We start from the raw sequence: 27,933 nt of genomic DNA on the forward strand, positions 1-27,933 counted from the left end.
TGCAATGTTGGATCTCAGCATGCAAAGGCAAGTTTTCGTCATATCACGGTGCTCCATGGTACTACTTCGCAAGACTCGTTGCTTTGGATCGTCACTTCATTTCCACCTCTCAAAAGCTCTTCCTCAGAAGTTAGCCTTGCATCCAACAGGAGAGATGCAAAGACGAAGGAATAGCAATTCAAGAACCTTCTTCTTCAGGTCACCTCTTAGTTTCACTTCCTGGGACTGCAGTCTTCCAAAAGGGGATGAGGAACCTCTTTAATCCAAAAATATCACCCATGAAGCACTATGGACGCCCTTCAACAAGGTTACAAAAAAGCATCTTCACGGAACTCGCAGCAGATGTGTAGACAGAGGCTTCTGGAAGGCCCACAGAAATATCCTTTTCCACTTGCATAATGACAGATAACAAGTAACTTCTTGCTTTTACTTCGTCTACTTCAACACAAAAATAGGCAGTGAAAAAATAAAGGAAAGAATTCCATGTGTAGGCAGCACCCAAAACCCAGAATTTGGGAAAAAAGGAAGAAATTGCCTGATGCAATTCACAATCTGTTAAGAAGAGCGAGCACTCATCTGCCTCCAGCTAAGCATCAGAAGCCAAGAGAGCGGCAGCAATACTCAGAGGCAAGGCCAAAAGCTCAGAGCTTGTGTAGGCAAGATTGAACCATGTTCAGTAGTTGCAGAAGACGTGCAGTCCAAGTATCTCAGGCTGGAGAAAAGACTGAGATCTAGACAAAAACACCAGTCAGTTAAAGGCTCTAGAGGTATTCTAGTCCCTAAAAGCCCAGCAGATTGTATATACAAATTTAGCGACACAACTCACATTTTCGACGTGAACTACACTGCCAACATACACAAGGATAGTCTAACCATGAAAAGAAAGTGGGGCTGAACATACAAGAAACAAAATCTGTTCTTCTGCCAGTTAGAAAGCTACAAACTCCCCTAAGTCTTCCTGGATTTCTTAACTGTACATGTCAATCACTGAATTCCATGATGTGGAAGAGGAAGGCTGTGTATCCACATGACAGATAACTCTGAACTCCTGCAGCAAAGAAGGCACTCACTTTATAAGCTGTAGTTTATGTTCTGTTTTATATGAGCCTTAAAAAAAAGGAGAAAAAACAAAACCACTTGAGCACTTATCTATATTACTAACACAGTAGACTCGTAGACTGCAGCTTGACTTGGAAAATAAAATTCAGCATAACACTGGTGGAACTTAAGAGCCAAGTAGTAAAGCATTCTGCATTATAGGACTTCCCAGACATTCAGTATTTACAGAGAATGCATTTGTACGTTATACTCAACAGCCACCCATCAGCAGTGACAACTGGACGGCACAGAAAGCCAACCCTGAGCTGCACTCTAAGTGAACCCATACATTTTCCAAGTACAACAGAGATTGGTTTAAATATTCACACATTTGTTTTTCAAAACATTTTATTGCATTATATTTGGTACCTTATGTTTGACAAAGGAAATTACATCTGTAACTGCAGGAATAAGAAGCTGGTCTGTTATTGAAAAAAAAATCTTGGGCCCCTTAAAAGTTACAAAGTCTTGGGCTTGCCTGAAACAACTGAGCAAGAAATATATTCTTAGAAATGTAGGGCTTCAAGTATTACAAACCTGTGACACTGTGGAAAAGTTCCAGAGGTATCTAAACTGCAGCACTTTTTTTTTTTTTTCTGCATAACGTGAACAAGGCCTGCTGAGGTTTTAAACTATTAGTCTCTTGATCAGTCAAAATGGTAGTTAGGAGTTCTCCTCTTTGCAACTTCCAAGCCATAGTATGTTCTCATTTCGTTTTCACTCTACGTGAAAAAACCGCATGCTATCTTTCTAATTAGTTGGTGCCACATCACAGTGCATAATTTTATTTGGTTCTTGCATTACAGTTTTAAAAAGTTTGGCCAACCTACCCAGATAGGTTCGTCTTAAGAACAGCAACGTTGATTCTTCCCCGTTCCCGCCCCGCCCTCCCCCCACCAAGTTTAATTCAAAGAGAGACATAGTTTTAACCGGTTCCTTCAGTTAAAAACTGTGGTGCAAGAACACCAAACTGATCGTGTACAGTGAATTTCAGAGACACAACAAGCTTATTGAACACACTATGTTTCTTAATTCTGCTCGATATCCGTATGTCCCGGCATCCACAACACAAGGCGCGTGTTGCAGGTTTCTCTCTATGTTCTGATTCACATTGCGTACTTCCTATGGACAGAATCATCCCCGTATCAGAATCAGTCAGATGCTAAAGCCCCATCAACTCTTTGTGCTCAGTGAAAGAATCCAGTGCTAAAACAGCATTTTTGCTGTCTGAGATAACAGTAATCTCACAAGACGAATTTAAAGTAATATTTCTGCCACACACCTGCTCTGAGGGCTGTACGCCTCCAGATTTCATATAAATTAGTTTAAAAACATGGGTAGGTAGGTAAGGAGAAGGGTTTGGTGTTTTTTTTCTTCAATTTTAGCAGCTTTTAATTTTTAAGAGACCAAACAACCTATATCCAGTAATATGTTAGATATTTTATATATATACTTTGTCAGCAGGATAAAAAAAAAAGTAAAACTATTTGAAGGCAACTTTTTTTTAAATTTCCTTCCATTCTCTGTGTAAGTTAGAACAATTCAGCAGGTGCGTGACAAAAATATTATACACCAGATATGGTCCAATGTCATTTTTTTTTTTTTCCAATAAAGTTGTTCATATTTCATTGGCCAGTTCTTCAGGTTCTGCAGAACTATCTCCATTAACTGTGATCTTCATATCCTCTTCATATCCAGGGGGCATGAAAGCCAAAGCATAAGGGAAAAGCTTATGACAATTTGCTCTGTAAGTTTCAGATGCTTCTTTACAGTCTCCAAGGCTACCGTCACATAAAGCTTCTAATACTTCCATACAAGTCTAGTCAAAAAGAAAAACAAACAAGTGTTACAGTTTCTCAAGCTTTCATCCGAACACTCGCAAACCAGAAACACCGCGCTTCAAAGAAACCGAGCTCCCAAGTACTGCTTTCAGGGTTCTATCAACACTAAATGACTTTTTTTTTAACTAGACACAGAATGAAATACCAGCGTAGTCCGATTCAAAATAATGCAATAAAAAGGGATTTAAAAAACAGCCACAAGTCTTGGCTGAAAAAGGAAACGCTCATTTGTAACCTGTCTCTTTTTTAATTAAAAGAAAACAACTTAATAGGTAGCAATCCAGAACCAGGCATAAGCTAAATATGAGGTTTTGGTGCCTGTTGCCCCAATCTTGGAATACACTGAACATTTCAGCAAGACATCACATGCATTTGAATTTTAGTGTTCACAAACAAACAACGAATCCAGAATATATCCTGCAATTTCACAACACTGACTTGTGTGAACGTGCCTTCAGATGGAACTGTAAGAATCGCCGAATACAATTAAAATGAAAAAACAGCATCTGCTGAATAACCATAATTAAATGTAAAAACATTTCCGGTAGGGGAAAAAAATCCCACACATTTTTTGCATTTAAGGATATGTGACTTCCCGAAGTGTGTCTGTAACTAAGTGAATCAAATCACAGTATTAACACATTCTTCAGATATATCTGCAGTTTCGTATCCGTTTTTGTTCATGTTTTAGAAGAGAAATAGTAGGTTTGCCAGTTTGGGTTTTGTTTTGTTTCTTTTTTAAACTTGGACTCCAAACATAAGAAATTGATGCCCTGAGCTTCCCTGAAGCCCGGCAACATTTAACACCCGTCCATGCTGTGTATTCTAGCACCGACACAGCAGGCTACTCTTTTCCCACTCCTATGATACTCACTATAGCTTTTATTATTTTATTATTGCTGTGTATTGACATTAACCACCCTGTCCCTCTGGCCCCAGGGTGATAAAGTTTTCTTCAACAACCCCTTCTCCTCGCATTTGCTCTTTGTGACGCTGGCATCCACAGAATGTCAAATATATCTAGATTTATGTCTGCAACATACTGAGGCAGCTGGTCTTGACTACAATTAAACTTAAAAAAAAAAAAAAAATCTCTTTGCACATAGGAATGAATGCCTTTCAATGAATGCCCACACTCCTTCAGATTATAATTTTTTTAGGGCGCTTTCCATTCCCCACCTAAAAAAAAAAACTTCAGTAGAATCCAAACTCGTACTTTATGCTGCCACCAAAAATGCTTAAACTGAACTTTGTAAGTTTTATCGCAATGCTGTGTATATCATCTTTACATGCTGCTGAGTCAGTAAATGTTTCTTGTAGTCCTATCAAGATAACACCTCTAAAATAACCAAGCGTTTTTGGTTACATTTTGATTTTTCCCCAGTCAAATTCCCAGAATCCCACACTTGGGCAAAAGAAACAGTTATGAGACAAATGAATGCTGTTGAAGGCAATTTAATTTTTGTTTTCTAAATCTATTGATAATCTATCTTAAACTCTCAGAGATTGCTCAAGCAATAATGCAAAACCACCCAAACAAAAGAATTGTTTATGAAAACTGCTAAGTATGTACTTAGTATATCAAAAGACACAGGGTCTATCAGCTAGAGAAGGGATCTGCATCTTTAACATCCTGAGCAAGTTTATACATCACGCAAAATTGTCTTTTCTTGTCTCTTTCTCCTGTTTTGTCCAGAAATTCTATTGTCAACTTAAAATCCTTCACACCTAAAGCTCTGTTGGACTCAATATATATATATTTAAATGCTCGTTTTTGCCCACAAAATAATTTTATTAGTAAGTTCATCAATTTTAGTTGCAACAGATCTAAAAAACCAAACAACTCTTGAGTCTTCGCACACAAAGAGGACAATGAAGTGCCAGGGGACTCGAAAGAAAGCAAATGTCCTAACACTCGGACAGCCTGCCAAGGAATCTCTCTAAAATTTAATTAAATGTGCTGGACGCTCTTGCAGTGATGCCAAAGGAAATGGTTTCACTGGCACACAGAAATAATTTAGAAAAGACCAGGAAAAAAGAAAGAACATTTGATTCATTCTCTGCTTTGCCAGGTAAGGTTCTGCCAGTATGTGGTCACAAGGATGAAAAAGACGTATTTCTTAATTCTTTTAAAGAAACAGATGAAGATAGCTGAAAAAAAAAGAAATTATCTTTTCTCAAATACTTTGAATTGCCAGTCAGAAGTGAAGCCTTCCCAGATAAAGGTGGGGGAGTGAGAGAAGGGGCCTGGTGGCAGCAGCACAGTGAGATCATTCCACAATCACGAGAGCGGAGCAGTTCCCAAATCTGATGAACAAACCACTTAACTACATGCTGAGGCCAAAACGTGCCCATGTACCTTTTATTAAAACTACAATAATTCACACAGCTCGCAGGGGGAGGAATATGAAAAGTGTGAAAGGATGAGTACGGAGTCTGAGCCACTCCTAAGTCAACCTTGTTCTTGTGAACAGTCGCCTGTGTAAGAACTGAAGCTGCAACAGACTACACTGTTTTCTTACTAGGAAATTTTAGCATCTTTTGTCATGTGAAATCTCTCGTATTTAACAAGCTTTCCCTTCGCCTGCAGTAATAACGTGGTTTCTGCTGCTAGTTAGCTATTTTCCCATTACGACAAAAGTAATTTAGTTTAAATGTGCAAAAAGGACATTAAACATTTCAGTTCAGATAAACCTGGTACTCCTTTCTCTTACATGACAACCCAACCTCCTTACTGTAAAGGCACAGCAATCATTTCAGCTTCCTCTTATCTCCAAGATTTGCATAAAGCTTCCACAGATACACCAGAAAATGTTTACAATTTAAAAATCTCTCTTACCTGAAGATTTCTGTTAATGAGGGATTCATCCAGAGTCACTGCCAGCTCCACTGCCCTCTTCTGACTGGAAGGATCTAAATAGTACATCATTTTGGCAGCTACAGGAGGAAAAATAAGCTTCATCACCTGGAGCCTCAACAAAAATGTCTTATACAAAAACACTAAATAGGGATAATATGACTGTGAGGGTGTACTGAACTCTAGAGAAGTCATTCAAAACGGAAAACACGTGGAGCATTAAAGCTTGACAACATACAAACAAAAAAAACCCCACAGAACTTTGCAACTGGGAAATACTTCTTCATGCACGAAACTATTTCACAAACACATTAAAAACAGTCACAGCCTTATGATGCATTCAGCATGTGGTACAAACAACAGCAGGGCAGAGAGGTCCACAAATTTGTGTTTTACTCGTGTACAGACAGAATTAAAAGAACTATCACAGAGAACCTGGTGGTCACATTGTTACAGGAACACAAACCAAGAAGAGAAGAGCATTCCTGATGGGAAGAGTGATTTTCACTTCATGGGTGCCAATACTGAGACGCCACTGCTAGATCAGCAGAGGAAACACAGAAGCAGAGCGGAAAAAAGATAAAGGTAAAATACCTGATAACCTATGTGGTAGTGAGTCATAGTTCTTTTTAAGGAAAGCTTCATTGAAGTTCTTTGGATTAGTTGCTCCAAAAAGCCGATTCATTTCTTGGTTTAACACTGTTCTAACCGCATCGGGCAGATCCTTACTTTCAGACACTAATGAATCAGAAAAAAGTTAAGCCAGGTGAGCAGAGGTAATCAAAGTAAAATCTACATTAAGCATTTATTTTAGTATTAGTAGTGTTTATGTTATTAATATAGCTGCGGGAAACAAAAAAATCTCAGAGGAAGATATATGAAATACAACAACCTGTTTGAATATCATACGTCTTCCTCGAAAAAGGATCTTCCAACTGGATCTGGCTGAAAAAAGCTTAACTGTGATGGTTTTCTGTTGTTTAGCAAAAGCCAGAGCCCTTTTGCTCCAATACACTCTCCCTCTTACTGATTAACATCAGGCTCAAACATCAACATGATACAAGCCTGTTCTTGTATGTATCTCATCTGTAGCCATCAAGAGGAAGGGTGATCTTTTGGGGGCAAGGGAAGAGAAAGAATCTTTCCAACCTTCTAAGAAAAAGGACAGAATTCTAAGCCTTCTCTTTGCAGGGTGACGCAGGCTGCCAGCAGACAAGTCAGATTTCCTTACTCTGCAGTTTAAATTTCTTCCCTCGCTCTGTCAGGCATTCACCATCCTCCTCATAGTTTTAAGAAGATCTACTAATACTTGTTGGACTAACTACTAAATCCAGCTGCAGTCATAATAAATATACTTAGAAGCTAAGATTTGTATTAAATATTTTGAATTAATTGTGCTAACAGTCTATCAATTGAAATTAATCAATGACTTTTTGCAGGCTAGGCATCATCTGGAGGCACACACACACGAAGCACGTACACATGAAGTCACATCAGATACGCACCACTGCTGAAGAGATGAATCATGCACTCATGAAGCCAAGGATGACTAGAATCAATAGCAAAGGCTCTCTTCACAGACTGAAGCATCAGGAGGAACTTCTCTGGAAAACAAAGTGTGGGCAAATGTTCAGAAACCAGCGGCTGGAACTCACTCTGCCATGTCGCAGGTGTATTTGGAGTTGGAAATGAGAACGATCAGCAGAAATTAAAGCCAAGTGTGCTGCAACAGCCTTTTTTTCCTGGTGTGTGTTCATTTAAGCAGTGAGTTAAACCTTTAAAACTAGTAAGCAAATTTGAACATAAGTTCTTAAAGCATAATATTTAACTGAGTAAAGAATTCAAAAGACCAGCTCGCATTAGCAACTACACATCACTTCCTTACAGTGTGCACTTCTGTGAACTATAAACAAAAAACTAGGCAAAAAAAGCAAGCAGGGAGAATTAACTGTAGTCTCATTGCTTACAGACACAGCAAAGGAAGCGGATGATCACCAAACGTTCAACTTTTGTTTCTTCAGACCACTCATGACTGAGGTGCTAGCCCAATACAAAGCCTTGTCTCTTCCGAGGGACCGACTCATCTCTCACCAGTAATTTTTGCTTAAACTCTAATACGCATCTTTACGAACTGCAAATTGCTTTCTTCCACTAGTTTTCTCACCCACCTTTTCGAAAATAAATCTCGAAGGCAAAAAGATGCGTCTCTATTTTGTTCTTCACTAAATTTTTCAAAGGTGTTAAAAATTTAATGGCTTCTTCCAAAGGTGCTTCAACCTACAGAGTCAAGGAAGGGACACACAACTAAGTCACAAAGTTTAAACCAAGTAACTCTACATCTTGCATCTGGAGGTTAGGGTAATTTGAACAAGAACTGTCTCTCCTCCTTTGTATTTGTGCTTTTATGAACATAAGCTAGTCTCTAAGAATCAGATACAAAATTTCTTGTCTGTCTATAACAAGTTGGTAATGTTGACGCAACACACTTCTCTGCAAATAACTGAACTGAAGACAATGATGGACACCTTCGGGAGTCCCTGATAACCACATACTAAAGCAGTTTTCATAAAAAAAATTACATTATATGTGCTGTTATGAGTTTGCATACATCAGTCACAACTCTGCACTTAAACTATCTGGAACCTACAATGTAACAGGTTTCAAAGCTGTGCCTTTAATGCCAAAGCGACATATTCAAAGGGGTCTAGGGGTAACTGCTTCGGGAGAACTGGTTCCAAGTGACCAACTATGTCAGAGATGGTGTTCTGGCACTAGGAACCAACTGAGTTTGCAAGCGTCTATATCACAATTCTGACATTACACCTGGAATATAAAGGAATTGGAACTGCCAAAGGTGCAACCATTCCCGATAATCTTGGGGACTGCCTTGATTTTCCTGGGATGTCCCATGACAACCCTCTGCTCCAGAGCTCAACTGCCACCCGTGCCATTGCGACCATTTCAATCCTGACTAGCACAGCAATTAAGAGTGCTGCTTCTCCCAGGTAGTGACCTAAACAACAGGAATACTGACAACAGTACTTGGATACTATACTGCTATTACTAGAAATTATTTTTTTCAGTCTACATGTATCTTTTCATTATCTTTGCCCACATTTTCAAGTGTTTTCCTGCTCCTTACAGGTACAGCTTTAAGCATGAGAATAGTCTTCTGGGTGACTCCCCTTTATATATCTCCACAGTTCTCAATCCTGATACCAAAATCCATCTCAGTCCACTACTATTTCCAAACAGCTTCTTCATACTGGGTTTTTTTTCACTCCCCCATTCAAAACAAATGCAAACAAATGCTGTTAAAGCATTCAGTGTTTCAATGTCTCCTATTTCACAGGTTGTCTACGCCTAGTAAATAAAAAATAAATTATGGGACATAAAGAGCAAATGATAATCACCTTACATACAGAATAGAAACACTTCCGTCCGATCAACTAGAAACAGGGTATAATCAACAAGTTAGTGCAATACACACATGAAGATAATTCCACCTGTAGCAAACGTCTATGACTTCAATCGTTGCCTTTTGATAATCAGGCACAAGAGCTGTGATTTCATCGCATTACCGACAGTATATCCAAAGACTACTCCTAGGAACAAATTCTTTATAAAATGCCACCACGCAAAAAGATAACCAAGTTATCTGAACGGTTTGCAAACTGCATATGTGCTCACTGAAACTTCTCTAGAAATTTCTATGACTTATTACATTTGTAAGCACCTTTGCCAACTTCTCAGGGATAAGTTCTTCCTTCGGTCCTCCGATTTCTTCATCATCATCATCTTTCTTCTTTTTCTGATTCCTTTGCTGCTTCTCTTTTTCAGCATTCTTCTTCTCCTCCTCCAGTTGTGCTTTCTTTTGCGCTCTTCTCTGCTTATTTCGTAGCTTCTTTAGCTCCTTGTCAGACATATTCGCTGCACACATGCAAAGGGCAAAACCAGACAATGTTCATGTCTAATAAAAACAGCCTCAATCAGTTGTCAGACACCATCATCTTCTTTAAACCACATCTACTAACTAGTAATGCTGACATTACATTTGTAAAAGCTTATTTACACTCAATAGATTATTTTAGTCTCCACGGCTGGTTCGTAATTCAAAAATTTCTTTGTGAAATTGTGGCAAAAGGAATCAGAATAGTGTAACATGCTGAAGGCAGAACAAAGTAGTTACTGTGAGACTCCACAAACCCAGCAGCAGGAGTAAAAACGCGCACCAATACACATGAATTTACTCCTTGTGCAATAACCAACACAAGTTACGTTTAAGGAAGGAATTAAATGATCTGACAAGAATACAGTGAAATAGTTGCGCTTTGGCATAGACTGGTCCAGCTTTGCTTTTAAAGCCCTACAGTCATCTTGCATTTGATTCATATTCAGATCCTCTCCTCCCTCTAACTAAAGCATGGAAAATTAATTTAAAACACATCAGAAAGTGGCCAAAAGAAATGCTATTGCACTTCCACTTGTCGTAATTTGAACCTGAAGCCACACAAATGAACCAAGAGATTATTTAAACTCAACAAATTCCTCTTGAAGGATTCAATAGTCTCTATTCATACCATCTGAGGTGCCCCAAGCCATAACCATCTAAACTGCTCTCCAGTCAGAGATGGGGAGGGAAATAGTGATTTAAACAGTATTTTACATCAGAAGATAACATTTAAGTTTCTACCCAGTCAAATTTTTGCATATTGGTAAAATGCTTAAACAGAGCTACCACCAAGTATCCCTGCTTCAATCTTATTTCATGGACCAATAACCATGAGAATCCCATTTTTTCTCATCCATTTCGTAAAACAAACACGTTTTTACTTAAAAATTACAAGTGTCACCAGAAAAGCTATCGTTGTTTTATAATAACTAAAATAAAAACATGTATTAGTTTAGCTTCCAGTAGAACATGCAGCCCAAGTTACAATTTGTCTACATCGAATCGGGACAAAACTCTTATTTTTGGCTACTATGGCTGACAACTATAACACTGGATCTTCTCAAAACATCCACTAATGAGTGAAACTGCATAAATCCTGAGGGTTGGATACCTGTGTCAGCTTCGTGTTCTTTATTTTCATCTGTTAAGGGATTATCATGAAGTTTCAGATATATCTCTATGGCAATTCGCGCTGCTTTGAAGTAGAAGGGATGTTGTCGAAGCACATCTTCTAGTTTTAACAAGTCCACATAAGACCTAAGGGTAATCTTCCTCATACAGTAAGTGTGAAAGTCAAACTGGTCATCCGTGATTTCTATAAAATGCTAACACAACACAACACAAGATTATTTAGCGAGCATGAACAAGCAGATACTGACCTTGACTTTTTAATACACTCTCTCCAAAGCAATCATGCAGTAAAAGCCTGCTGTTTGACAAACCCACCCTAACTTGTAAAAAAATGAGCTAACAAACCCCTCGAAATAAAAAAAAAAAAAACCCAGAAGGAATCTTAGGTCAGAACCAAAATTCACCCATTTCACTATCTCTGAACAGGAACTGCCCTCTGACAATTTGGAGTTTAAGGGACAGAAGTTCTACATTTGCTGTATGTAAAACATCTGTCTTCTACGAACTCTTTAATTTTTTCACTCAGAAGTCCAATTTGACTTCCATTAAATACTGTGGCAAATTCCTCACACAAGACGTGAGAAAGTATTTCCTCTTGCACAAGATGTTCTTCCCTCATTGTCACCTGACGCCCCCTTGTTTTTGTTTGAGAAGCCGTGAAGTCATTCCCCTCTTTAACTCCTCCATGTAGTTACAATTTCACGCAACTTCATCCTGAACTCAGCTGCTGCCTCTCAAAGCTTCGGATAAAACAGTAAGCAGAACAAGCTACTTGCAATCTCTTCACATGAAAGTTATTCCATGGCACGTATTTTGATTGCACATTTTAAAGGGGGTGTGATATTCAGATGTCAACAGCGTAACGGATTTATGTAACACAAGTACTACTTCTCCAGTCACTTAATTCCCAACATTGTCTTGACTGCTGCTCCACAGCCACACAGCTTTTGCAGCACTGTCCGTAACAGTTCCAGGATTTCTTGCCTACCAGGAGTAACTCATGTAAGACATTTCACTATTTAGGCACAGGCAAAGAATTCTTCTTGTCCCTCCTTCGCTGACCACACTGTCAACCAGGAACACTAGCGTAGCATTCAGTATTGCGACAGCGCAAGTGTTGTTCTCCCACTACTGACTCCCTTTCTGTGACCATTTACTAAAATATCAAACAACAGAGATGCTGTAAGGACACCTTAGTAATCTTCCATCGCGCATTACTTCTCTCGTAAAAGCTGATTATTTGCTCCTACTGGTTTCCCCAGCCACGAACCAACCATTAAATCCATGAGATCAACTTCCCTTCTTTTGCTGAGACAGCTGAGATAACATAAATGTCTGAAATCCTGAACACATTTTATCAACTAGACTGCCTTAAGCATATCCAGCATGTCTAAAAGATTCAAGACACCCTGCTTTTTCTTATAAAAGCTTTGTTGATGGTTGCTGAACGCAACACACCTGCCTATCTTATTTCTGATCTTTACTATGAGCTCAGTCAATTATCCAATAAATTATACGGTGACTTAATTCCTTACAAATGTTTTTTAAGGTGGCCTAAATCAGCTGTTCATTTGCTGACCTCTTCTGGTACCCAAAATAATTTACAAGACCAGTAGTTTCTTACACAAATTCTTCTTAAAGGATTTTACACGTATTGCTTTAAAGGATTTGTGTGAACAGAATACGGCCTTGGTGAATCACTTGGTTGATTTATTCTAATCTGAGAATATTCCACAGCTTAGTCAGTCCTCTCTGCAGAAAAACATCAGCATTACAAACTCCTTAAGCCTCTCTTATTTGCAAAGAGGCAGAGCTTCTTACTAAATTCTCTTTGAGCACTTCATTTACACCCTCAATCTTTCTTCTAGACTCTAATGTGCTTAAAAAAAACCAAAACCCAAACTCAAACTTATTTTTTTAGAAGTCTGCATGCAAACTTTGCCTTACCATGGATCTTCATTTAACATGCAAATATCCCCCCTTTTTTTGATATAGTTTCTACTTTAAGAAGTCTGTATATTTCTAAGTTTCTTTTAAACCGTAGCTTAATATTTTTTGTCAAGGAGAATATATATATTTTTGATAGCTTTTACATTTATTCTCTCCTCCTAAAACACAGTGACTTAACAACAACCAAGGCAACATCCTTCCTTTACTTTAAGGCTGGGCTTGCCAGTTCAGCTGTGTTCCTGCTGGACTTTAAGCACACACAGCTCTTGGTTTGTACCCAAATACGTACTCCCATGCACCCTGCCAAAGCCAAGGTTATTTCTGCAAGTTTTCTGTTCTTTCCTGGATCTTCAAATGACTTTAGAGTATCTCTTTATACTACACAGTGTACAGCAGGGTTTTAGGAGGAACAGTAATTTAATCAACTTGCCAGCAGTCAAAACAAAACGACATCTCTCCCGAAGCTGTATGAAATACCCTCTTACTGCTCAAAAGGGAAAGATATTAGCACTGTAAACTTAATCTGGCATTTTCCAACCTAGACAGTTTAACTAGATACGTACTCTCTCAATTTCATGGCATTTCTTAAGTGCTTCTCCAAATTTGTTCATTGCTTTGTAAGCTTGCGCACATTCTGTCTGAAACCACATGCACTGCATTTCATTCAAGTTCTCTACTGCCGAGGTTCCTTCCTAAAAGCAAAAACAGCATTAGAAAATAAAACAAATATAAAAGAGTCTTACTCAGTTTGGTAACTGCCATTTCTTGGACCTCGTTCTAACTGAAAACACTAATAAACAGCTATCAAAAGAAAGCTAAATTTGAAAATTATAATCCTCAAAGTCAGAAATGCTGCAGTTGAGATAGATCTACTTTTTCCGTTAGTTAGGGAAAAAATATAAAAAAAAATCTCTGATGTTCCACTTATTGGAGGAGTTAGAAATCCACAATCAACAGCCAGGTAGTGACCACTTAACTGTGACAGATCCTCGTCTTCAGGGTAAGACATTCATTCAATGTTTTGAACACTGTGAGCACAAATAACATAAAGCAGCACAAAGAAAAATGGCAGAAAAGTTGTAGCACGTGGCATAACACTGACACTGCAGAATTTTTTAATTTTTTTTAATTTTTAAACTAAAACTAGCATTTGTGTCTTCCAAAGACCTGCTGGTTGAGCTAATCATAGCAACTGGAAGTAGCAATAGGTTATATCTTATGTGATTGGTACCAGAATGTCAAAGCAAAAGGAATATTGGGAGCTTTGACATATTTTGATTCAAAAAGAGCAGCTTACACTTGTCTTTCAAATTTGGCATTTACATATACTTGAACAGATCTGTAGAATTTCGCATATGCTCTTCAAGCTGAATGTCAAAGTCAGCTACCTGGGGTGGATGCAGCCACTCTGACTTTACAGTGATCTTGCAAAACCCAGGCAATTATTCAAGAAGCAGCCAAGAGCCAAAGCTGGGAAAATGACAGATAATATTCCAATGGAGGGTAAGGAGAATGCCCCAAACAAGACAGAAAGGCAGTCTTCAAACCAGTCTCATTCAGGCTGCTAAAAACCAGAAAAACTTTTAGCTCCATATTCGTTACGCTTATCCTAGGTCTTCTTTAATTATTGGTTTATTTTAATTAACAAGCTTATATTTTACACTAGACACAAGCTCAGAAGGATATGAACAAGTAGACAGAGCAACATTGTTAAATTTTATTTCTAAACTTCAGTTTTGCACAACTGGTACGCCTGTTTTTTTGACATCATCTTAAAGCTGCTTAAGGCTTTGAGAGAGGTCAATTAACCTAGATTCACGGCAGTTTTGCATCAAAAACTCCACATAAAGCTACTAAGCTTATATAAACCAGAATCCTCCCTTCCTTGGTGTTCGCCTGCACGCAGGCTCCATCTCACAATAATCCTTCATCTTTCCCCTTACAAATGCCCCCCTCTCCTCTGCTCAACCTACCTTACTCCACATTTCCACTCTCCAAGAGAGAAGGGAAAAATGGGAAAACAAAAAAGGTTTTACCTCTGCAGGCATGTCCCAACAGCTCGTTGCCTGCCTCCCATTGGCAACATATGATATTGCCACTACTGTAAATTGGCCACATATTCTGGAAAAATTGCATTGAGCTGTTCTGATTATCAGTTACGAAAGAACAGCGGCAAGGTAAGTCAAGCTAAAAAAGAAAAAAAAAAAGCAACTAACCTGCGAGACTATCAGACCTATGAGCATGAGTTACTGCAGGGACAAAAATTGATGCATGAATTTAAGCAACCAGAATAATACAAACTTTTTCACTTTTTCTGCCAGTTAACTGGTCACTGGTAAACAACAACAACAACAAAATAGAATATGCAGCTTCCCTTCATCACTCCACCACAAGGCCTCAGAGATGAAAGCTTGTTTACAGGAGGAAAACATGTAAGAAAGCTTCTCACATATAGTAGCCACACAGAAATTTTGTTCCAAGAGAAATCTGAATTGTCTTAATAACATTAGAAAAAATAAAATGCACATGGGCAAGTTTGTCAGATCTTTCAAAGACTCCAGAGAATCAACATTAAACCCAAAGACCTCTTTGAAAAAATAAACTTCTGAGATGTTCTCTCTAAAACAGGCACGCTGTATTTTCCCTACTCGGCAAAAATGATCGAATCCAAGCTTTACAGTTTTCACTTAATACTATGGAATTGTGTTTATCCAAGATTATCCTCCTACTGACTACCATAAGTGAAGCAAGCAATTGTAGTTGCTCTGGAACAGAACCTAACGATTATAGTAAAGGCAAGTGGAAAGTTAACAAGAAATGTTACCCCACAAGAGATTAGGCTCACATTATTTAAGAGAGCTATTAGTTAAATGCAACAAACCCTTGTAAACTTAGAACACATTTCTTCTGCTTCTTTAATGGAGTTTGCTTTCAACATATATTTTGCACATTTGGAGTTGATAAATCTGTCTGCTGTGTCCAAAGCCTGAGCCTCATCCATCCACCTTGCCGCTTCTTTAATATTTCCAGCATGCTTAAAGAGACAGAAATTAAAATTAGATCGATAATTGTATAACATCCGTGTTTTATATACCCAATGTTTAATATAATCAGTTAATTTGTACACATATTTTATTAAATAGCTTGTTTGAGGAAAGCAATAAATCTTCAGAGAAAAAAAGCAGAAAAATTCCTTTCTCTCATTATGGAATTACGGGTCTTTTGGCACTATAAGTTTTTAGTGAAAATGCATAAAAGACACTTTATATAATCCCATTCTGATACAATAACATAGTGTTGTTGGGGAATTGGTTTTAAGTAGTTAAAAAAAAAGGGGGTTAAGAACATGTGGAAGGCATTTAAATCATAAACTAAATTTTTTTGGTGTGATTTTTAATATGAAACGTACAATTCTAAAATAAGAATTGGCATTTTGCAGTATGTTTATCCTTTAATGACTTAAAAACCTTCATAGGGGCTTACTCATCTGCAGTAACAAAACCTCAAGTAGCCAAACATACCCTTACCTAGAAACACACTAAAATTCACTAAGTAAGTAATTTTTCATGGATTCTCCATGTGTCTTGCTTAATACAAGCTTAACTCTTCATTATTCACATAAAAAACATGGCAGGAAACTATAAGCACATGTGAAAACTTTCCACTGAAAAAAAGAATAAACTCTGGTCACTAAAGCCAAGGCAAACTTACCTTATAGATTTTTGCTTTCACGAGGAAGAGTTCTATCAAAGTGGGAGTACTTTCTATAGCAGCATTTATATATTCTAGAGCCAGGGACGGCTGTCCAATTTTATCATAATGTTGAGCCAGGTAATACTGTACCCAGAGTAAAGTGGTTGGAGGTTCTTCTTTACCGTCATCTGGAGGGAGAAAAATGAAGGTTTGGGGTTTTTTTTTGTTTGTTCAGTTATTAAAACACTACCTCAGAAGCAGAGTGCTGCAAATACAGCCATCAAAGTTAATTCCACCTCTGTACCAGGCTGTCAGACCAGACCCAAGAGTGTTTCCCAACACCTGGGTCCAGGTAAGTCCATTAATTTCTAAGTCTCTGGTTTGACAAGACCCAAGCATATGCTGCCTCCTTCTCATACTGTGGTTTTAAGGGAAAGGAAAAAGTGCATTAGTGGGTCAGAAGGGAGCTGCCTTTTGTTTTAACTAGTTCTTTAATAAGGGCGGCCAGATGTGCAAGACTGCAGTGCATGATGCAGAGTTGTTACTTCAGACTGGTTACTTCAAACCATTATGATCCATCTACCAAAATTTCAAGGCTACCCTCTGCTGATATTCTACGCAGAAATGTTTTTTCCTGGAGGTTTTCTGTTACGATGTGCTTGCAAAATGACTATAATAACATCATGAAGCTACCAGACAGGAAACTATGAAGCCTGGATTCAACACACATAGAACCACACGTCACGATAAAACAGTTATCAGTCAAAACCTGAAAAACATTTTTTAAGTCTCTAACAAAACTCTCAATAACACAAAACCCAGCTGCCACAAAAATTCCCTCCCTTCTAAGACTGTGCTATCAGGATCTATTTCTTCTTGTTGACATTTCTGCAATTAAAGATTAAACATAGCTTTCAAATTTCAGTTTCCCGGACAACGGTAAGCCCAAGTCTTGAGAGAATACTTTGAACTCAAACCTTCAAAGAGATGACCAGATTTGTGCAGCCAGGAGAAAAATCTAGAACAAGTGACTAGATTTTGAATACAGACTTTGTATTTGGCACCTTAAATCCATTCTAAGGATGGCTATGGTTCAGTTCCGTGTTAAGGTAAAAAACCCAAACCAAACATCACCTCAATTTCTTCACTCCTCCCTGATAACTCGACTTGGAATGGTCACGCAATGCTGACACCAGGCGCTACTTTCACGTGGTACGACAGTCTTAGCACTCACCGTTTGGGTTAAATAACCTGCAGCTTCTTAGAGAGGTTTCATAACCTATGACGAGCTCTTCTATAATTGACACCTACACGTGCAAGACAAGACCAAAAAAAAAAGTGGGCAAGATGGTAATTTGTTTCAACCTGAACTTCTGGGTGTTACCTAAACTAGTTATTTCTGTTAATTGAATTCTACAATATCCTGAATTACAATACATACGGAAACACATTCAATCTTGCCTCTCTTTTTAACAAATAAAGACTAAGCCTCCCTTGGTTAACACTTATGAAGCTTATAATTAGTAAATCTTAGTCTTCTATGTTTCCCAACTTGGCACAAGGCTATGAATGCTTGTACTTGTGGTGTTTTTTTTCTAGATACACTAGGCCATAATATAAAACAATGCTGATGGAGTGAACATGGAAAATGTTTCCTTCATGTCTTTAATGTAGCTATGAGGTGGAACTTGTAAAAAGTGAGGGGAAAAAACCCCATACCTTCTCCTTGTCTTTATATAATGACCTCAGAGTATTGAAGACTGGTGGGCAACCTTTGCTGAAATTCATCCTTAGAAACTTGTCCAGACATTCCTTAAACTTTTCACCTTGAGAGGAAAAAGACCTGTTGATTTTGTTTTACCACACATTACTCATCAATTGCAGATTGTTTATGCTGTTAAAACATTAGTATCTAAGAAAAACAAGTGTTGATCACTACCTGTTCAGCAAATATGCACTTACCCGACAAAAAGTTTAACGGCAATCTTCTTGGAACTAGTCCCCTTGGGTATTTAGTCCAGGCCTCTTCATAGATCTTTAGCCTCTCCATCATATTAGCTGGAACAGAATTTTAGAGATTATTTTAGCCTTCCTTTTTGGAATGAAGGGAAAGGGGGAGGAGAGGAAGTATTTCATACCTTATTACAGAAAAAGAATCAGAATATTTAGCAACTAATGGCTATATACTTCCTAAAGAACATGAATTTCCATTTTATTCTTTTTAAGACTGTAGTATTAAATGATTTCAGGTATTCAGTGTGTGTACATTCCTCTTCCAGCAGTGGAAGACTAACTGCTTATCTCTCATCTTAAAAAAAGTTCCTGCCTTATCGCTGTGCTAGATCTTCAACAAAGAAAACCATTCAGGAGAGTCATGCTTGTTTTTCCAAAACCTGTATTACTTATGACGAAAGATTAAGATAACAGAGACAGTAAAGTAAAACTGTCTTCTAAGGAATAATTACCTTCTTTCAACCATGCACAAAGACTACGGCTTTTTTTTCTTGTTTTGGTTCTAAATAAGACAGGGCAACAATAACACAAGAAACACTTCCAGCCTTTCTTGACACCATGTACACACTATCATTAAAAAGCAAAAGCTTAAACGAGGACCATTTCAAATAATACTTTTTATTATTTAAAGCAATACAAATTTTTGTTTCCTATATAAATTCCAAATGTGCAGAAACAGCTCATTTACTACAACAGAAAAAAAATCATTACCTGGCTTAAGTGCCTTTTCTAGGCCTTTGTAGTAGGCCCAGTTCTCAGGATTTCTTTCCTGCAGTCCTTTGTAGACTTCAACCGCTTCTTCAAGTCTGCCAAGCTGGAGCAGGAGTTCTCCTGTGTGAAATCCAAGAAGTTTTAATTTAATGCAACAAGACACTGAAGCAGGGTAATAGTAATCACTCTACAGTAAAAGATTAGATAGTCCCTAACTCCACAGAGATTCTGATTTCTTAGAAAACAATTATCACAGTGGCAACACAAACTAGCTGACAGAGGCTTTTACTTGGACAAATGCAATTACAATAAGATTCTACAACTGAGCCAGTAACTCTTGAAACTTACGTGAAAATGCTAAAAGCAAGATACACATGGGTTTTTTCTCTTACTGTAGTGACTGGTTACTTAAGGGCAGTTCTTACTACAGAAGGCAACTACAAACAGTACACAGCATTTCCTGTATATAGCATCTTGAAAACCAAATAGAAATTGCCGAGCTGCAAATAAAAGAATGGTTCTTCAGTCTGGTATTTCACAAAACTAACTCCAATGATTTAAATCAAGCCACTGATCCAATTAATGAATTCTCAAGATTCTGCACCCAAGTCCCCTTTTAATGACACTTTACTTCTAACAGTTATCTTCTAGTTAAGTCTAGATGTAACAACTCCATAATAGAGCATCTTTTTTGATGCTGGAGTTGCAACGAAAGTCAATTCCCCATTTCACTGAGTGAAACAGTTTTTTAGAAAGCTTTGCTGTCCACACATGTGAGGCACTAAAAGATTACACACCAGAGTTCACACGGTGTCATTCTAGATTAAGGTAGGATTTTCTCTTACGATTGGGAAGAGGAAAACGTGAGTCAACTTGACCTCTCTTTTTCCCCTATGTCACACAACCAACATGTAATTTTGTCAAGAGATGCTGCTTCTCACAGAAAGGATGACTTGAGGACTACATGCAGTATCTAATGCCAAAGAGAATGTCAATTGTTGACTCACAGAGCATGATGGAATCAAGAAAATAAGCCTGAGTTTCCTCCCCAAGGTGAAAGTTATAATTTCTATCTCATGATGGCAAATGCCAATACCATGGTCAGTGTTTCCCAGTTGTGCTTGACTACAATGGCTTTTGTACTTGCACTTAAAATTCATAGACGATACTAATTTATTATTAGCAGCCTTTTCCGTAGTATGCACTGCAGTTAATCTAGACATAATATCACAACAGGAGTTGTGCCCCCAAAAAATCAATCAGTTACATGCTACCGGAAGAGCACAGACTACAAACTATTTCCATCCTTTTTTGTGCTAACTTGCTAGAAGGTTTTGTGTTATGGTTTGATATTTCTGTCGGTGGTGGTTTTTTGATTGTGAAGTCCTATTCAAAAATGCTATTTCAGTATTGGTCTCAGACTTTTATCAAAAACTTAAGAAGACATAGTATAGTAAAAGATTTTTTTAGATAAAAGTAAAAAAATCCCACCCCCAAAACCAAAACTCCGAAAACCTGTCTGTGACCTCTTCTATTTATATGCAACCAAGTAACTTATTCAGCAACCCCAGGGAGTTGTCTGCAAACACTTTGCTTCAGGAAATACCATACACCTTCCAAAATACTGCCACTACTCAATTCCCAGGTTCTTTTCGGAAGACAGTGAGATGAGCTAGGTCAGAGAGTAAAAAGATTTCTTCTCTTTGCTTCAAGCAGTCATCCAAATGAATTCCAGTATGGGCCATGACCACACAGCAGATGGAAACAGATGGAAAGAGATGGGAAGTTTCACTGAAGGACTGCACAAGCACCACACAGAAGAGGAAGAAAGCAAGCTTTGAAAAAGCATGCCTCTTAGCAGAGCTCTAAAAAGAAACTTCTTTCACTCTACAATACCAGCTGTGGGCTATCAGATAAAGTATTATATAGCTCTGTTACTATATTATACATTAAGATTATAATAACACAGTAACAGAATCCTACACTGCGTTGCCCAGTTAAAGAGTCTATTTCCGCACACTGCAAGAGTGACCAAGTATAATTAAAAGCCGCCTACTTTGCCAAAGACTACTCTGCCCTCCCTTTCAGCAGGTGGCCTCCCCGTCAGGATCACTATCAAAGCTGTCACAGTATGGGTCTGGGTATGCTACCCAAACGAGATTTTAAGCCACCAATTCAGGATTATCTGTCTGAAACGCTCATCAGCTCATCCCAAGTTTCAGAATCCTACTGATGTCTTACCAACCTGGGAGAGGAGTACGGATGAGCTGCAAGCCAAGCAGTCCTCCACCACAGCAGAATTAAATTAATCAAAGATAAAAAGTGAAGTTCCAAAAGACGGCAAAAGCTGACAATGCAGGCATTCAATTGTACACTTTATGTTTAAATGTGTGTTTAAGAAGTAATTACCTTTAGTTTCTTCGACAGCCAGTTTATCACAGATCTGCTTTTCATAGGTACAAAGATGCTCCAAGGCCTCTTTATACAGTCCCGCCTCCCGGAGGACCTGATTTTGGTACAGCAGCAGCTCGCTGTACTCGTAGTCCACTTTATCAGGCGACGTCTACATGGGAAAATAAGACACAATGAGAAATTTCAGCCTTCTAGAACGCATCTGGGATTTAATTAATGTGCCTGAAGAAACTGCACCAGGTTGTCACATCATGAGAGGAAGCAGCCTTTTATTTTTGACTTAAGCAGCACTCCATGTATGTTTTCCTCTTACCTGCTGCGTCTTCCTAAATTCCTCTAAAATTTTTGCTGCCATTTCATAGTCTTCCAGCAGATGGTAAGCAATAGCATAACCAATCCATGACGCTCGCTGTGCAGGTCGGAGCTGAAGCAACTGGTATCTTGTTTCCTGCAAAAAAGTAAGTATTAATTTTCCTGACTTTGACAGTCTGTAGAACCCATTGGGCAATACTCTGTCTCCAGTATCATAACACTTAAGGATTGTCACTAAAAATTAGTTTTCTATGTGCTAATACAGAATATGCTAAATGTTCAGGTGTTTTGAGCCAAAAGAATAAACTTTAAAAAGCTACAATAGCTGGGACTTAACAAAAAAACCCCAAACCCAAGACACAAATTAACACATCACGTTGAATTGAATACCGATGAGTCAGACCGACTTTGTTAACTATGACGCATGTGCTTTTCCTGTCTTACCACTTAGGAACAGAATGCAATTAAGGATACTTTGGTTTGAGTTGCAAGAACATTTACTATCCATTGGTGTTCCAAATTCACCTTGGAAGTACACAGGCATTAAATCATTACAAGTGTTGTTCTGCAAAATAGGTCATGCAAATGCATCCTTGTTCTTTGGCAAGAACATAATTAGAGCTGGAAGATGCAACAGACTGGCTTGGTATCATGTTCTTGTAATCTAAGGGAAAAGTTATTACTTGTTTTGTTACAGGCTCTTGAAAAGTATCTTCCAGAAGTTTAAAATAAAGGGAAAGAAGTTACAACCCATTAAAAAATTCCAGTCAGATGCAGGGGTTAAAGAACTAAAACTAGTTACAGCAGATTGACTAGAATGAAGATCACCCATAATATTATAAAGACAAAATAAAATAAAACAAAAAACCTCCCCAAATGCTACAACCAATCCACAATCTTATTTTCGGTTTTCCAAGTAAATTCACATTTTTCAGAAACTACTAAGTGACTAGTCACGAATCACTGGCTTCTAAGCATGTTAACATTCAATTCTTAACGCGTTCTATAACCGTGTGTTCCTTGTATGTTCAGCAGTTATGCACTTGTATTCACATTTATCCAGAGGCCAAGAGAGGATATATTTGCAAACTAATTTTGGCACCTATGCTAACTAAGTTTTGGCTATCTTGTCTTGGCAAGAGGGGACTGAAATTTCTAAATTATTCATATGAAAAATTACAGTGATTAAGAAATGCCCAAAGTTGGGAATAAGTTCACTGTGGACCTATGTTAGCTGATAGTTCCACTCAGCTCTGAGAATGAAACTTGTTCTTGGCATGCTAACACTACTGGAATTTGAAAAGAAAATAATCTACGAAAAGACCAACTAATGTGTTTTAATAACCACAGCTTTAAAGGTACAAGAACCTGAAGAGATTAAAACCTGACTTAAGTTACCATCCAAGGTTTCCCGGGTAAAAATCTCAAAGCTTTATTTAGTTTGCTGAGAAAAGAAATACCTTATTGCACCAGTCTACACTAGCTGTAAAAGAGTAAGTTTCTAGGCACAAAAAAAAAAAAGTAATTTAGGAGAAATTGAAGGTTTGTGTGTTGGTTATTTTTCCTATAAATTATTAGTCACTCGAAGTGACCATTTTCACCTTTCCCTGGATGGCACACTAAGAAACAAACAAATCTTCTGTAGTCACTGTTCTAATACTAAGGAAGCCCCAAGCTGATGATGGGCAGCAACTACTACTTAGCCTGAATCACATAAAGAATACGCATACGAAACAGAAGCTGCTACTTTTTAAGAAATAAAGGTATTGGCAAGATAGACATCAGCTAGCAATTCAAGAAGAGAGAGGAAAAAAGAAAAATATACTAATCTAAACATTTTGACTGTTAAAATCAAGAAAGAGAAGGAATATTTGAGGATTCTGATCCACAATCTTACAGCTCACAGGAAATGTAAGGAAATATTTGGACCCAAAGGAGCTGTCATTGATGCCCAGGTGGGCTGGGAAACAGAATATGATGCTTCATGTAGCACACTGCTGGCTTTGTACTGTCACCCACTGTCAAGAGAAAATTGGTGGCCACTGATTTAAAGGAAGAGGGATATATGGTCAAAAGTTATTAAAATATAGAAAGTCCTTTGCCTCAGTAACAGTAACCTTCTGAATACATCACATTTACCTGCGGCAATCCTTCCAAGAAATTAATAAAAAGATCCGGGATTCTCTACAGTCAGATTATAAAGCATTTAAAAGAAGAAAAGAAAAAAAAAAAAAGCAAGCAATTCTGCACTGAGCCGAAAACGCATCATTTAATAGGGCATTAAACCTGTACACTTTATAGAAATCACCAGTAGCACGTCTACTTTTACTTTCATAAAGTATTGAGCAGAACACAGTTTGAACACTCCTGACCTAACCCAGTACATATTCTTTCAAGTGTCATTAAACAGTTTGCCACCTTTGCTGCAGTTTCGTAGAGGCTGATAATAAATGCAGTATATACATATACTCACCCTGTAACCCTCAAGATCCCTCATTTGAATCTGCAGCAGAGAAAGGTCTCTCAAGATTTGAAGATTGTCTTTGTCCCATTTCAGTGCATTTCTATAGCATTTGATAGCTTCGTCATACTTCTTGTCTGACCTCTGCAGGAGGCCATAGACATGCCAACCTGGAAAATTCTCTTAAGGATTCTACTGAATTTGAGCAGGGAGAAAGCAGATTCAACAGGGCCGTGATGGAACAGCCAGTAAAAAGCTCTTAAGCTGTTTTATAAATGGATGGCATCATTATTACAATCATAACAATTCTTGGCAATCGTTACAACTTGCAAGAAACTGCTTGCAAGCTAAATGCAGAGAACTTTTTGTCAGTTATATGTATGGGGTACATATTATAGGCTGCAAACTGTATGCAAACAACTTCATGAGCAAGAATTTAATATTAAGACAACTGAAGTGCTTACACTTCATGTATTCTAACTACATGAAAAGTCCTTATCAATGTAACAGCAGCTACTAATATTTTTAAAGCAAATCACACACTTAAATGCCTAGCTCAGCCCACCACAAGTTCAGAGTTGCAGCTTAATGATTAAAAAAAATATATACCGTACAAGCCAGAACAATATTCGAGCTCTGACTGCCAGGATAGCTGCAAAGCATCTGCCCTTTGGATAGCTTAGACAAAATATTACGGACAGGAAGAAAATTTAAAACCCTGAACTTCCAGTTTGAAGCCTAATGGTACTGGTTTTTGTTGCTAATCTATAAATCAAGTAGCTGCAGAAATAAACCTTTTCTATTCATTAGCAAAAGCCCTATTTCAAAAAGGATACAGACATGACTCTTCAAGTCGTTTCTTAGGCCTCTCCGCACAAGTTCATAAGCTTCCTCTTTCTTCCCTAAACAGTTTAACGTTAGTCCTTTCATCGCCAAGGTTTCTTAAAAGATAAGAGGAAAGAAAATAATCAGGATTAAATAAGTATCAGTTAGTCCTTTTCTTAGGTTTTTAATCTTACTACAGCAAAAGCACATCATAAATGCAAATGTATACTCGGCTATCAGCATGAAGATTTTGCATTCTTTTTTCACATGGTAAACTATACTGGTAGATTATTCACTTATGCATATCATAAATAACAATAAACTTTATGCATTACTTATATGAACAAGTGAAGCAGTATTTTAAAGGCACTAAAAACCGTCTGCTCCACAAACATTTTGGAGTTCTTTTTTTTTTTACTGTAAAGAAGCATCACAACTACTCAAGTATTAATTGACAACTCAGACTTCCACATATCCATCCACACCAAAGTAGATGGCAAAATGAAAAAAAAAAAAAGCTTCTGGACAGTGGAAAGAAAGTCTCAACTCAGTATTAAGAACTGACTGAAAACACAGCTGAGGATGAACAGCCTTTTCTTCTTTAGGACTATCTCTTTAAACCACAGAACTGACAGACAGGCAGTGCTCAACACCATCCAGTCTCTTCCTTTTGTCTTTGCTGTCCATGTGAGTAAATAATTTCCCCCGAGAAGTGATTTAAGCACCATGTTATAAGCAATATTAGCCTTGCAGCATAAAGAATGGCAAGCTATGACTACTGACTACTGGCAAATGTAGTGTTTAAAATTACAAACCTTATCAACAGTAAGTGCTTAACATGGTGCTGGTTTCTGGATGCTCTTACTGATTTACAAGCAAATGATTAAAATAAAGCTCTACAAATATAAAACTTACAAATTCTAACTCTATACTTAAGTACGGGGAAAAGAAGAGAGTATGTGCCATTTGAAAAACTTACCTCCATGTTCTGCAAACTTTGGGTTGGAAAGGATCTGTTTACAGAACTTCAGCCCATTTCTATACTGCTTATGTTCGTAACACCTCTGTTGAAGAAGAGCAGAGTACATTTATTAAAATAAATGTTGAGTGGAAGTATTTCTGCTGCCCTGAAATCAAGCATCAGTGCAGCCAGGGCTTTTAGAAAAGAAACTAATATTTTATTAAACTAATATTTTAATGTTCCCTGTTTAATGAGCTTCATGTGCTTAAAAATTCTTTCCATCACCAGAAAAAATAATACGTTAATAAGAACACAAATTGAAATATGTAACCAAAGACACATTACCATACAGCAGCTTCTCAGATAAGATACCACAGGAAGCATAAGTGCCTACAGAGATTCAACCTTCCTTTAACACAAAGGCAAACCTTATGTTGTAATATTCTGGTAGGCATTCGACTCACTTTGGCTCAATTATCTTTCTCAGAAACACCATGAGACTACCTCCAACGACCATACAGGCAGGAAAGAAAACGAAATTATTGCATTTGGCTTAAACGATCTCTGAAAGTATCTTCTTACAATCCATTTCAATACCACATATATCTCAAAAGGTTCAAAACCACCATCTTTGCCACACTGCAAATTAAAACATTCATCTACAGGTTTTTTTAAATGCAACCCTAATGATCTGCGTGGTTTAGAGTCTCATTCATTATGCAACTGCAATGCAGAAGGGCACAGAGCATGAACTTTTAAAAACAATTTTCCTATTTTATTTCTGTCAGTGCATTCCCTGTGCTAATCTTCAATCAGAAGCCAAGGGAGGAAGAAGTCACCTTGTAAATACCAATTCGTATTTTAAGTCACTAAAGCCTCAAGTTTCATTTTACTTCAATACCATTGCCCTGACGGGCAGAAGAGTAAAGAATCACTCATTGCTTGAGTATAGACCCAAATCCTACGGGAACTACTAAGTCATTTAGAACAGGTTCTCTGACTCTAGCTGACCAGTTGTGGTGGCAGGACGGCTGACTGGAACAAACTGAGTACAGCCAACAGTTTTCACATCCTCCTAAAAAAGCTGTTGTTCAGGATTCCACCTTCCCTCACGCTGCTGCTCCAAATTAACTACGCAAGCACACTCATAAGCATGTATGTATGGACACCGTTTGTCCTTAAGCACTTCCAGCAAAAATAGTCAGGAGAGGTAGACCCAACAGGTCATCCCATCACAGAGGAAGTTCTAAAAGTGAAACTTAGAAGTTACATGAATGTTATCGGAAATGCTTAAAATAAGAAAACGGCATATCCTCCTCAATTTCTCTGCTTTACGTTGCTTTAGGATCATTAAAGGTACTGTTTAGAGTCCAGTTTTGACTCCCAAAGCACAAATGAAAATACCAATAAACCTGAAAGGTGTAAAAAGCTGGTATACCACAAAGCAGGTGTATTATTTTCTAGGTACTAATATCATACAGCTGAAATATCCAGGGTGAAGACCAAAAGGCATCACGAACCAAGGACCTTGCTCCTCCTATCTTGTCACCACCCTTTGGAGAAAGGGAATCATGAGAAAGAGGAGAAGGATGATGCTCAGGGAGCATCCAAAGAAAGATGCACTCAGGAATGTATGAACAGAAAAATGAAAGACTTTTTTGGGTTGCAAGGAACCTTCAAAAACCATCTAGGTCATGGGCAGGGACACCTTTCCCT

General features: G+C 37.9%; 1 protein-coding gene across 1 annotated transcript in view; it reads right to left on the reverse strand.

Annotated features, from left to right (window-relative positions):
• Nucleotides 1–1,428: 1,428 nt before the first annotated feature.
• The window catches only part of NAA15 (N(alpha)-acetyltransferase 15, NatA auxiliary subunit), a 29,216-nt gene continuing 2,711 nt past the window's right edge, over nt 1,429–27,933 (reverse strand). Inside the window, exons 2-20 of the mRNA XM_009874343.1 lie at nt 26,236–26,320; nt 25,268–25,372; nt 24,444–24,601; nt 21,972–22,106; nt 21,656–21,809; nt 19,247–19,366; nt 18,485–18,580; nt 18,242–18,348; nt 17,757–17,829; nt 16,541–16,710; nt 15,711–15,863; nt 13,393–13,521; nt 10,860–11,073; nt 9,533–9,726; nt 7,965–8,073; nt 7,302–7,400; nt 6,391–6,534; nt 5,779–5,876; nt 1,429–2,917 (exon numbers count right to left, since the gene is read on the reverse strand). Of these exons, the coding sequence (XP_009872645.1) occupies nt 2,717–2,917; nt 5,779–5,876; nt 6,391–6,534; nt 7,302–7,400; nt 7,965–8,073; nt 9,533–9,726; nt 10,860–11,073; nt 13,393–13,521; nt 15,711–15,863; nt 16,541–16,710; nt 17,757–17,829; nt 18,242–18,348; nt 18,485–18,580; nt 19,247–19,366; nt 21,656–21,809; nt 21,972–22,106; nt 24,444–24,601; nt 25,268–25,372; nt 26,236–26,320 (2,544 nt within the window). The 3' untranslated portion in view covers nt 1,429–2,716. The remainder of the gene's footprint in view (nt 2,918–5,778; nt 5,877–6,390; nt 6,535–7,301; nt 7,401–7,964; nt 8,074–9,532; nt 9,727–10,859; nt 11,074–13,392; nt 13,522–15,710; nt 15,864–16,540; nt 16,711–17,756; nt 17,830–18,241; nt 18,349–18,484; nt 18,581–19,246; nt 19,367–21,655; nt 21,810–21,971; nt 22,107–24,443; nt 24,602–25,267; nt 25,373–26,235; nt 26,321–27,933) is intronic.

The sequence above is a fragment of the Apaloderma vittatum genome, unplaced genomic scaffold (genome assembly GCF_000703405.1).
Source record: "Apaloderma vittatum isolate BGI_N311 unplaced genomic scaffold, ASM70340v1 scaffold12998, whole genome shotgun sequence".
In the NCBI taxonomy this organism is placed as follows: domain Eukaryota; kingdom Metazoa; phylum Chordata; class Aves; order Trogoniformes; family Trogonidae; genus Apaloderma; species Apaloderma vittatum.